The sequence below is a fragment of the Falco cherrug genome, chromosome 8, assembly GCF_023634085.1.
Source record: "Falco cherrug isolate bFalChe1 chromosome 8, bFalChe1.pri, whole genome shotgun sequence".
NCBI classification, from domain to species: Eukaryota; Metazoa; Chordata; class Aves; order Falconiformes; family Falconidae; genus Falco; species Falco cherrug.
In genome coordinates this window covers 65,331,404-65,343,913 of record NC_073704.1, presented here as the reverse complement: position 1 = coordinate 65,343,913, position 12,510 = coordinate 65,331,404, and the positions used below count along the sequence as shown (strand labels likewise).

Genomic DNA, 12,510 nt, shown 5'->3' with positions numbered 1-12,510 from the left:
GGGCTCCCCTGCCTTAATGAAATCTGCATGTGTCTGCTGTAATATCTCCCTTGTTTTCTTAATTTTCGCATTGGGCTCTTGAAGGTAATTTTACTTTCAACATTATTTGTTGGGGAATTAGTCTTTTCAACCAGGGAGCTTTGCAGAGGGGAAGGAGCCTGCCCTGTGCCTTCCTCTGTCTCCCCACAGAAACTGGGTGCAAGTTCAGATCCTGCAGAGGCAGCACCTGAACGTGGTCAGTAGGTGCTTGGACCTCCCCGGCCATCGCAGCAGTCTTTTAGATGGTCTTGGTCTGTTTGCAAATGGCCTGTGTCCATTTGTCTTCTGCTGCCACAAAATAATCCACTGGATTATTGCTGATACACCAGCAGATGGGCTCCTTCCTTCTGCTCAAGTTTGGAGTACATTAGACCAGATACACAGCAGCAGCACAGCAAGCACTGTCCTGAGCTGCATTTGCACTTAGCAGCTGGGGTAACGATGACGCTGTGGATGCATTCCCTTGTTTTCCTGGTACTTTCTCTGCTCAAGACTTGCAGTGAGGGGGATCCTTTCCTGTAGAGGAATGAAGGCAGTGGGTTAATTAGCATTGATAATATGCAGCTGTGGCCTTGCCTGGAAGGCAGTGGGTTGATTGACATGGATGATGTGCAGCTGTAGCTTGTTCTGCTAAGTAGTTAAGTGGCACTGAGGAGTGTGGGAGAGGGGGTCAGATGGAGGGGGTGGCGGTGGCAGTGTAAGTGTAGTGTAGTGTAGTGTAGTGTAACCACTGGAGGAAGAAGAAGGGACAACACAGACAGTGGAATCTGACCAATGGTAAAGCCTTGTTGCAGTCTACTAGTTTGGTTGTGCTGCAACACTTTCCCACAACTGAAGCCCTTCTGCAGGAGGTGGCCCGTGCTCAAGGAGCAGCTCTTGCATGACACAGTGGGTCCTTATGAGCCATTTGCACTTCAGAGCTGGAGGTGTCAAAATCTTGCAGGGCAGCAGCAATGTCTTTGGCTTCCCCCAGCCCTCTTCTCATCTCTCCCTCGAGCACTTTGTTGGAGGAGCTGATGATGCTCTCCACAGAGCAGAGACTGCTGCAGGCTTAGCAGGTACTGGTGGGCACAGTGCTGATGGATGTGTGGCTCCCTGGGGACATGGCCCTGGCAACACCAGGTGCATCGTGCAAAGCATGAGGCTGTGTGCATGCCCTCCCTCTCACCAGCTCTGGCTCCCTCTTACTCTTCTGGTTTTGTTTTTAATGTGAGATTCTGCAGAATTAAAAAAAAACACCCCAAAACAAAAAAAAAACCCTCAAAAAAAACCCCACACCAAAAAAACCTGTGGGTGTTTGCTGTGTTTGCTGGGCTTGGCTTCCTGTAATGTGTAAATTAGCAAAAGGTTTTGTTCTGCTTCTGAAAATGAACTTTTAACCTCTTCAACCTGGATTGTCAATAGAGTAGCTGTTTGCATTTTCTAGTGGCTTTTACTTCCATGCTTCTCCAAAAGGTCCTTATATTATCTGAAGGCTCCCCAGGTTTTAGCTGGAGAGGAATGCACTTCAGAGACTGCAGCATCTCTCTTATCAGGTATCTTGTATCTTCATCGCATGGAGGAGTCATCTCCCTAGATATGATAACGGGTGTCTTAAATTAGACTAAAGCTTACATCACCAGTGCTGGCAAGATCGTTTATTAGCATGTAATGCAGCATATGCTGGGTTTGCTGTGGAGTTTCTGTCGTTGAACATCTCAGCCGAGCTCATGCCGGATGGCTGGGAGAAGCAGCAGGCATTTTGCATTACTGAAGTGTGAATTCTTATGGGCTTGCATTTGAACTTTGCGTTGTTCAATAGAGATTGTTGATAGCACATAATTATCTGGATTCTTTTTAATTGTTTATCACAGTGAAACTGAAACTGTGTACAGAAACAGATTGAATCTGGAGTGAGCAAAAGATTTCCAATAAATAGCTGCCGTCTCTCCCTGGTGGTGTCTCCTCCATCCCTGCAGACAGTGGGGCTTCCACATTTTAATGAGAGCTTATCTAGATTGCTCTTTATGCTGAACAGACCCAGTACTAAACCAAATTCAGTTATACAGATTTTAGTCAAATCTTTTTTCTACAGAAGAAAGGAGAATAAAAGTTACCAGTGCCAAGATGTCTTTGAGCTGCAGCTCTCCCCAGGACCCTGGTAGTGATCCCTAGCCCAACCTGGACCCACCTCCTCTGTCCACCTCCAACTGTACTGCATGCCTAGTTGAGGTCTAGACTTCTTGAAACTACATTCAAACTTATAAACATTGACTTCTAAAAACATCTGCTGCTGTTGTGTGTGAAAGGCATGGGGCAGAGTCTGAAACCCACCGTTTGGGGCTGGGAGGGCCAGGAGACTCTAGGAGCCACTGGCGGAGAAAAAATGAATGCAATCACAGCTTCCACTTACAAAATCTCTGGTGATGCTGGCACCCACGTAGGGAAAGGAGCTGGCTGGTGTAGGACATTCTCTGGCTTGGTGGTGATGCCTGGCTTACTAAGACTGAGCTGAGGAAGCCATCCTGCTTTCCACGGGCTTTATGTGTGTGGGGGGCATGGGTGTCTGGAAATGTTTCTTGGCTCCTGCTTCCTTGATCTAGCTCACCTCATGGAGGGGGAGGTAGCAAGGGGGTCTGTCCATTGCCTGCACGGGCACCCTACTGTGAGGGTGGGGATTAGCAGGCTGTTACTGTATTCATTTAAATAATTACTGTATTCTTCTAATGTAATTCCATGGAAGTTTGTTACAATATCATGGTTATCTAGTGCCATGACAAATAGGAAGGGCATCGTTGGGTGAGTGGATTTGCCCACGTGAGTGTGGCAGGGTGCACAAGATCTGGGGAGAGTATTTTTCCAATCATTGTCAAAACCTTGTTCCACTGGCAAAGACACAACAAGCATTTTGCTTGCTGTTGTTAACCATGGCTGTAGTTTATTCTGCAAAGCTGGCTATTTCTGTATTCCCTTTCTTTCAAAAAAATTTTTTTTTAGGAATTCAGTGTTTTGGAGGGAAGGGCACTAACCTTGCATTTGTGATGCGAATGTGCTCCAAAATACCTCTGAGGAGGAAAAAAAAAAAGTCAAAAAACTTTTGTTACTGTTCCCTGCGGCCAGTGCATTTGCATGAATATACAGGTGTACACCAGGGTAACTTCTGTGTGTTACCCTGCAACCTGGCTCTTGGCTGTCAATTGCTTCCCATGCCTCCCTGCAGGGACAGCTGGAGCTGCATTTGCTAGAACCAGCACTAATTCTTGCTAGGAGGCTTTCTGGAAGCCTGTTTACTTTGGCTCTTTTCCATTTATCAGGTAGGCTTCAGCACATCATCTTTCAGATGATTTCTTGTTAACATATACTTACTCTTTCAGTCTCTTATTACCCTGCTGGCTACATAGGTTTTCTTATTGCGATGTGAAAGCATCAGCGATTTCTGTTTTCAGAGGAAAATCCCACCCATGCAGCAGGGGCTGTGCTGGGGAACTGGGGCCAGTGATGCTCATTCATGGGATGGCTCTTGCAGGGCTGCAGGCGCAGCCTGGAGCCAGCCAAAGCCCTGCTGCAACATGAACTGCCACCATGGCTGTCACTAATGGTTAAAATAACTATTATTACTATAAAGAAGAAAGATGTAATTGAGTGTAGCAGACTGAAGTTACAACCGAATGCTGTGCTTGCATGCATACAGCCAAAATTAAGGGAAATAGTGCGAGGCTGGGATGTAGGGTATGGGAATTGCATTCACCTGGTGTTGCCTCTTGGTCACATGCTATGAACATTAAGTTCACTGGTGTGGCAATGGGGTTTGGCCTGTGCAGGGAAGGGTGGCAGATCCTCTGCGATTCATGGCGTGCTGTCCTGTGGGCTGTGGGAAGGGTGGCGGTCTCGAAGAGGGCATTGCCACTGTGGGGTGGCAGCGGCACGGGGGACAGTGTTTGCAGCCTTGGCAGCCCTCGTTCAGCTCTGTCCCCAGGGGATGTTTGAGGGTGAAATCCCCTTTGCCTGCCTGTATTTCTGCAGGTGGAAACCACGGTGATATTTTAACACCAATTCATGGCCATGCCCATGGCTTTCACTGGGTGTCACTGGAAGCCCATGGTGCTGCCAGCGCCAGGGTGTGCGGAACTTGCCAGCCTTGTGCTGCTCACCCCAGCTGCAGCTTGGGGCTGAGGGTTGGTGAGCAGGTTCGGGATCCCCCTGTCAGCGCACCCCCCTGAGATCTCCCATCAAGCTCAGCTTGCCCAAAGCCAGAGAGGATGGCTTTGGAAACTGAAGTGACTTGGACTGGAAAGCCTGAATCAGAAGAGCCTTGCAGCACCATATGTGTTATCTTTGCAAGTCACAGCATGTATGGTATTCACACCGATTATATTTACCGATACTGAACTTTACATTTGGCCTCTGCATCTGTTCAGCATGATATGAGTACTTTTTTTTTCTTTTCTTTTCTTTTTTTTTTTTTCCCCCCCTGGGAGTTAACCCAAGCATCCAGCTGTGGCCAGATTCACCTGGGAGGAAAAAAGAGTCTTGCTGGAGCAAGTCAAACCACGCAGAAACAGTGCAGGCGCATGTTTCATCCCAGCTGAGCAAGGAAATCCAAGCGCAATGTGTCTGCTTGCTGAAAACCCCTTTAATTCTTGATGTTGCATCTGAAGGTTTTCTCCACTGCGTTCAGAAAGCTTGTCCTTGTCTTCACTGGGAGGTTTTGTATTTCCCTGGTGATCAGCCTTCCTTATGGATCTGCTGGCCTCCATCTGCATTCCTCAGTACTTGGCTCTCCCTGCTCCGTACTTGAGCAGCGATGCTGTAGAAGTTGCAACACTGTCTCTGCAGCTTGCAAAAGCTTGGGCTGTGTATGGTGGTGTTTTGCCTGTGCTCCTGTTCCTGTGTGCTGAGAACACGCAGTGACCACGTGGCGGCTGAGCGAGCCCAGCAAGCTCATCCTCCTGGCCTCCAGACTCCTCTGGCCCTTGCAGAGGTCTCCTCTGGCCCTTGCAGAGGTCTCCTCATGCTAGACCAGGCCAGAAAAGCACAGGCATATCCAGAGCCTTGATAAACAAAACAGGATAAGTTACAGCTGTGCAGTCTGTAAGTGTATCGTTGCTGTGCATGTGCCCTCTGGCTTGGGAGACAAAGTGGAGCTGGTTGTGCTCCCTGGTTCTGCACTCCCCGTGTGGTGCCTGCCCGAGGCCACTGCAAATCCACCTCCCTGCCACCTCCGCCTATGCACATGTGCATTTTAGGAATGACTGCCCAAATGTACGATTGACCGATTTTGCTACCTGGGGCACCAGCGGTTTGTGCTGCAGGTGTCATTTCTTTTTAACATGCCACAGCCTTTTTAGTTCCCTTACTGCGAGTGATGGCTGACAGTTGTGTTTACAAGGGCACTTGAAGAATTTCTGTTTCCAGTCTCTCCTGATACTGCAGGAGAGGAGCTTTGGTTTTTAAAAAATCTCCTTTCAGCAACTTGAAATGTTTTCATTATTATTGTTATTAGTCTTATTTTAAAACTTGAGCTGTGCCTTTCCAGATCCAAGTTTGCTTTTGACAAAACTCAGTATTGGGTTTCTCTGGTTTTGGGTACCAGGAGTGGCACAGATGCTAGCACTGTTTGTTCTTCCTTCTTAGCACAAGGAGGTGGCTGCATTTTACAAGCTCTGTATTGCAGCACAGCATTTTACAATGCACCTGCAATAAAACTCCTGCTGCACTGCCAGCCGTCAGATGGTGTTCCTGTGGCACGTGGGATGCTGGGGCTGGGTAAGCTGGGGTGGGTTTGAGCGAGGAGCCAGCAATCCCTAGGGAGCTGCAGGACTGCTCTCCCCTGGGGCACAGCTTCTGTGGCCCCTCAGAGAGGGGCAAAGCTGAGCAGTGGGAGCTGCTGCTGTGGCGGTCAGCCTGGCCCTTGCCTGCCTCCTCACCCAGCTCTCCACCTACACGCTCATCAGCCACAGCCCAATTAAACTCAATAATGTGCAGGGATGACTTGAATGCACCCAGGAACATTTCCCAGAACTCATTAGATTTTATCCGATAAATACCACCAATTGTGTGCGCTAGCAGCTGCCTGCTCTCTGTTCGGCAGCATGCGCCATCCAAATTAAATGGATGGAGGTGGGGGGAGCTGGGGGGGCAGAGACACTGACTGCAGGTTTTCATTTGAATGAAGCCAAGCAGCCCTGCCGAGCCTCTCCCCTAACTGGGGAGCTGTACTCCCCCGACATGATTTTCTTTGTGAGGACTTGGTGAGAACACGGCTGCTGCCTCAGCTGGGTCTTGCTGGCGTGGTTTAGCACAGGGCTTCCATGTCCTGATGCACTCACCAAGGGCATGGTGGGCCCATAGATGCCTCTGTTGCCCAGCATGCTGTCTGCATCCACTGTGCTTTTTACTTTTCATTCATGTCCAGAGTCAAATGTAAGTGTTTAGTTTCTAAGAAACTACCCAGAGCAGCCTAAATAATTTTGGGGATCACTAGCCCTCTGCATGATTGGCTTTTCACATTACATAGAAGCTCTAATGATGGTGGCAGACATTAAATATGTTTTTACCTGTATCAATATGAATTAGCTGCCTTATTTTCCATCCTATAAGGTCTTGTTAGGCCAGCCATAACAAGCACTTTGTTTTCAGAGATTTGTCCTAGGCATGGAAATAGAAACACTCCAGACTTTGCCCTTGTTCCCTTTCAGATGTTTGTTTTCTCAGAGATTTTTCTCTGAATCAGGGAAGATATTTGAACTAGTAACAGCACTCTTTGGCTGAGGCTTGTATACATGTATTATATGTATAAAATATATACACAAAGTAATTCCAGCCACAGAAAGCAAGAGTTGGGGGCGGGGGTGGGGGGAGCATCCCCTGGAGAGGCCTTCGCTGCCCCATGGAGGTGTGTGTTCACTGAGGTAACAGCACGTACCGGCCAGACCATGTCCACCAGTATTAAATAATCCCACTGATGCCAGTTCACAGCCCAAGAAGTCTCAAGTTGGAATGTTTTTTGTCACCCTCAGGTCTCTGCATGGCGTTAAGCTGCAGTGCCTGCAGCTGCTGCTTAGCCCCCAGGACAGGGCTCATGCCTGCTCTCAGCCATGTCACTGGGAGGAGTGGGCAGCTCCCATGTGCTGCACCCAAGCGTTTGCCACTGCTCCCACAGTACCTTCTCTGTAGGTTGTAGGAGAAGCAAATGAGATCTTTAATTGGATTTCTATGAAAATAGATACAAGCTGTTGACCAGGGTGAAGAAACTTAAATCATTAAAGTCTTTAAAATAGAAGGGGGCCAGAGCACTGCTTCCCACAGTCTGCAGCAGCCCTGGCTCCCCTCATTTCTCTGTTACATGATGCTGATTGCAAGCCAGTGCAACAAAGAAATACTTACTGTTCCTGTATGCTTGCTCTGCACTGAAGCTTGACTACCAATTACTCTGTATTAGATTATGTTTGGTCATGCCCATGATTATACAGTATCCATGCAGCCCAGGCATAATCTAACACACAACATGGATTTACTCTGCTCCCATTCTCCTTTGTTTATCTGAAAGTAAATGTAAAGTGAGTAGGTGTCCATGGACACCCCCAGGAAACACAACCTGCCCACTCAGCTGCAGGGGCAGTGCAGGGAGGCTTTGGCTCCTGGCATGGGGTGTCCCCTTGGGCTGCCAGAGCTTGGTCCCCAGCTCCTTTCATCAGGTGCTTGCAGTTGCCAGCGCACCTCTTGGGGTTGCACTAAGTGGGTCAGGTCTTTGTTCCTTAGTAAGGCTACTTGTTGATGATGCATTGCTGAGTGCAGATATTCCCCTGGTCAAGGGGCTCCACAGTCTATCCCAAGCTGCCAGGCGATCTCCTGCTGATGCCAGAGATGCATGGGAACCATCGTGTGCAAGGACAAGGAACAGCCCAGAGTCCAAGTCAGCGATAGCCTGGCAAGTTGCAAGCACCAAGTAGGAGTTAAGAGGTTGCTCTGTGGCAGGTGTCCCTGCCCATGGCAGGGGGGTGGAATAGATCTTTAAGTTCCCTTCCGACCCAAACCATTCTGTGATTTCTGCATTAGTTGTTGTTTCCCACCTCTTGGTTGTGCTGCAAGTGACTTCTGCAAAGTATGGATGGAGAGAGAGAACTGAAAAAGGACCCATCTAAATTAAGGGTAGTGCAATCACTTTCAGAGTGCACTGAAGGCCAGAAAGAAACAGCAAGTTAAAAGGAAAATACAGTGAATATTTGGAAACCTTCTAAAGGGCAGCTCAGGAATGGCACTAACAATGCCTGCCAGAAAGCGCCAACGTTAAGCACACTTTGGGATGAGAACACCCCATCTTTAGAAACTGTGGCATTATTTTCTAGTACAAAGGATGATGAAGAGGTATAATTTATAGTAAATTATCATGTGGATAATGGATATGGAGTTTGAAGGATGTGAAAGGTGAATCATGTTTTGTAGCATGGCTTTGGTAACCGAGCATTGTGAAGGCTACTGCTGGAAAAGTACCCATGGTACAGATCAGAAGTTCATGTGCCACCCAGGTTTATTCCCGAAAGGAGCCAGACCTGCACAATTGCAAAATGGCTGCCACGCTTTACTAATTCCAAGCAAACACAGCAAAGAGGAGTTTGGTGCCCATGGAGGCAAGGGCCAGCACTTGTGTCTGGGCACATGGGCATTCCTCAGGCCAAGGGCAGAGCCAGGTCTGTGGCTGGTCCTGCAGGACTGTGTCCTGGATGAGAAGCCATTAATAGTTTAGTCTGAAATAATTAACAGGACCATGCACAGCTGCCTAGCTGTAATGAGTCAATGACAATGTAATTCATTAGAGTGATGTATTACTTGGTAACAGTAATGAGAAATGGAGGGACCTCATTTTGTAAGACTTAGATCAATTAAAATGTTTTTTTTATAAATTACCATTGTTTTACTAACAGAAGATCGTTACAATTATTATGTTATTAATACTTTTCAAAACTATTCAAATTACAGTTGTATTTTCAAAATCCAAATAGGAGCATATGAACATGTGTCTGAAACATAGATGTTGTTGCAATGTAAAAAGGCTGTTGGCATAGATGTCTTGATAAGGAGGTGGGCTGGAGAGGGGGGAAAGGTTTGAACCCCTCTGTAAGTAAGAAGTTTTTTCCTGTAAGTAAGCAAGTTTTTTCCTAAGAATTTCTTATTGGACTTCTGCCTTTCTGCTTGGTGAGGTTGTGGCCCCCTAAAGAAAGTTTGCTTCTATCTACCCTACCAGCAACACCAGTCGGGGTGGGCTGGTGCTGGCATCACTGCATATGTGGCTTGACCTGCTCTTGCTTTTGGTGAAGATGGGGAAAGGCTCTGCACCCGCCTGGGGATGGGGACAGGGATGGCCAGCGGGGCTGAGTGGAGACAGTGGGGACAGCGGGGTGGCAGAAGCCCTGCCGGGCAGCGCATTGCCTTCCTGCCGGCAAGGTGCCCATCCTCCTCAGGTTATTGTCTCTGTAACTGGAGCATTTCTCAGGGCAGCCCATCTGGCAGCACTGCAGTTTACTGACACAGAACATTTCTTGGACACTTGTGATAAAATATTCAGAGCTTCCTGACAGTGGGGGAAGTTACAGGTAAGAGGGAGCTCCCACAAGCTCCCAAAGACTTTTGCCAGCACCTCCAAACCTTTGGAATTGTAACCCAAACCCAGACTTAGTGGAGGTGACAGCTCTGCATACTCTCTAGGGCTGTAACATGCACACAGGGCGGTAAATAGGGCTGAAGTTGCAGCTGGGGGGAAGGAGCTAAGCCAGCAGTCCAGAGCCTCTGAGCATCCTTCAGTGATGAGGTCCTCTGCTGCTGCCTGAGGAGCCATATACAGGGATAAGGAATGAAGAATTCATTGCAGGTTCAAGTGACATTTGGATGAAAAAGGATGGAAAGCATCTTTTCCTTTAAGCCAGCCCTAGGTTACGCTGTGCTGGAACAAGCTGAGCATGCACATAAATGAGCACTGTGTTGTCTTGGCCTGGAGATCAAGAATAAAAGCTCATGGCAATAAATTTTTGGGACAATCCAGCAAGATCTGTCTCAGCCTGACTATGTGCTAGCTTACTGCATTTGTCCAGGGGAAACAGGAGAGAAAGAGTCAATGGAAAAGATGCTTAAAAAAACCCCAAACCCCCCTTAGTCTAAAATGTGTGGTTGCACTGCCTGAAGTCATTGAGTTTCTTGGTTGAAGAGCTCAGCAGAAAACCACAGGAAAGTGTTACAAGGATGGGGCTGCAGGGCTTCCACTGCAGGTCCTTGTTGTGTCACCTGATGTCATTGTGTAACTCCAGCATGTGACTCAGCTGGAGTCCACAGTACCTGGAGGGGCTGATCCGGGCCTCAACCATGCCTTTGCCATGGAGCAAGCGAGCGCCCAGGTCCCCTGACACTTGCACTTGGGCCCGGCCCGGGGACCTCGGGGCTGCTTCCCATGCTGCCGTGTGCCCTTGGTACATGGCAGTGGGGCTCTCTGGTGCTAAGCTGGAACAGAGGATGTGCCCCACCAGGGGCCAGACCAGGGCTACTCCAAAGTAACACCCCCAAACACACATCAGCCAGGGTGCCAGGTCCTCAGCACGGGCTGTTTCACTTTGCTGGACTGATCTGCTCCGACAGGGCTGCAGTACTTGTGAACATAAAAATAGATGGAGATGATGGGGAGGAAGGCTCCAGTGTCAGTGGGTCCCTAGGAAAGCGGATGTCCGTGTTGGGTGGATTCCTTGGCGGCGCGGAGAAGGGCACGTGTGCATGCTATGGGTCCAGGAGTAAAGCCTGAGCTTCACCTTCCAGCCTGTTGTGGTTGGGCTGGATGGGGCTGACCTCTGGTGCAGGCAAAAGCTTAAATGAGTGAGAAGGAATTGGATTTTGGAACATATTAGGTCACTCATTCAGTTGGAGAGCAGCGTGTGTCAGAGGTCCAACAATTTGTTTTTAGAAGGGTTTTAAGCATTAATGATTCAAGATGTTTTCCTGGGAGTGGTTTGCAAACATGAGACTCAGTGGCCAGTGCAGTGTTGAGGTTTTATGGGATTAGTCAACTCACTGAGGCTGAAAGGTCTTCAGTAACACAATAGTTAAATTTGTACTTTTCCACATGGCTGAGCCTTCAAGGAGCTCAACAGGAGTGTAAAAAATGTAAACAGCATTGTAAACTTTGTGCCAGCCATGAGACAGGGAGAGGGTTTCTGTGTGGGTTAGTTCTATCACCTACTTCTTTTTTTTTCTTTCCCCCCCCCCCCCCAGAGTTGCAAATAATCACAAGCAGAACCTGATGACTGTTGCTAATCTGGGTGTGGTATTTGGGCCAACACTGCTTCGACCTCAAGAGGAAACAGTCGCTGCCATTATGGACATCAAATTTCAGAACATTGTGATTGAAATTTTAATAGAAAACCATGAGAAGGTAATGGCTTCACTTGCTTCTTTCAGTGCAATTAATTTATGAAAACAAATATGTCTCTCTTCACAAACTGTAGCCCCCTCTCCCAGAGCCCCCCTTGCTCCCAGCGGCCAGAGACACTGGCAGAGACGGCTTTTGCTGCAGACGGTGGGCTTATGCCAGGGAGGGCAGCAGCTGCTACCTCCCAGGTGCTCCTAACAGTGATGGACATGATCTGGGATATGGTGTAGAGGCTCCAGAACTCACAGTTCTTGGGCTGTAGTTGCATAACCAGCGCTGCTAGTAACAAGACTTTTTTATAGTCATCTCAGTGTGAGTCAGCATGTCCGTGTCTCCATTACCAAAATCCCCCTTTCTTTCCTCTTTCCATTGTTTTATAGGAATTTGTCCTTAGTTTCAAGAGAGATGGGTACTTAAACTATTGTGATCCAGCCTAGGCTGGCTTCCCACTTTTCTGTCTAAATCTGGGTTTATTCAAGTACTGGCTTTATCCACAATGCTGATCTCCTAAATTATGGTGCATTTCTGTTTGTTGGCCGTAAGGATGTTCTTGTCTGTCAGTGGAGCAGAGGCAGCTCGGTGGGGCCATGGTGCTGGCAGTCCCTCCTGGCCAGCCGTGTGGGGTGGCTGCATGCAAACAGCAGCACTAAAAAAATGTCATTTTCTTCTAAATCCACACAGTTCCCTGATTATGATCTTTTGTTCGTCTGATTGTGGTTGGAAAGAAATAGCTAATTTGTGCATTCAGGCTGTGAAGAAAAAAGTAGAGGCAGGCTTGCCGCTGGCTGGGGTTGCAGGGCAGGGTGGCATCATGGCTCTGGCGTGGGGCTTTGCTTGCAGATGTCTTGAAAGGTTTCTTGCAAGTTAAGGTGCCAGGTTGAGCCTCTGGTACATGTGGTGCAGGCAGCAGTCCGGGGCACATCTGCATGGGGCTGCAAAGCGGCATCAAATATGCAGCCAGCAGGGATGAGGAGACAGTGTCTGTTGTTGTATGTTCTTGGAGAAATTGCTTCCATGGACACATAAAGGCTATGGCATTTATTTAGGACAGAAGAGCTGTTCTCCTCTGCATGGAATGTAAC

General features: G+C 48.2%; 1 protein-coding gene across 9 annotated transcripts in view; it reads left to right on the top strand.

Annotated features, from left to right (window-relative positions):
- The window catches only part of ARHGAP26 (Rho GTPase activating protein 26), a 202,996-nt gene that overhangs the window by 141,078 nt on the left and 49,408 nt on the right, over nt 1-12,510 (top strand). For all 9 annotated transcript variants that reach the window (XR_008733423.1, XM_055717605.1, XM_055717604.1 and 6 more), the window contains one exon: nt 11,272-11,431. Coding sequence is in view for 8 of the 9 variants with exons in the window: in XM_055717605.1 (XP_055573580.1) it covers nt 11,272-11,431 (160 nt within the window). In the remaining variant the exon portion in view is untranslated. The remainder of the gene's footprint in view (nt 1-11,271; nt 11,432-12,510) is intronic.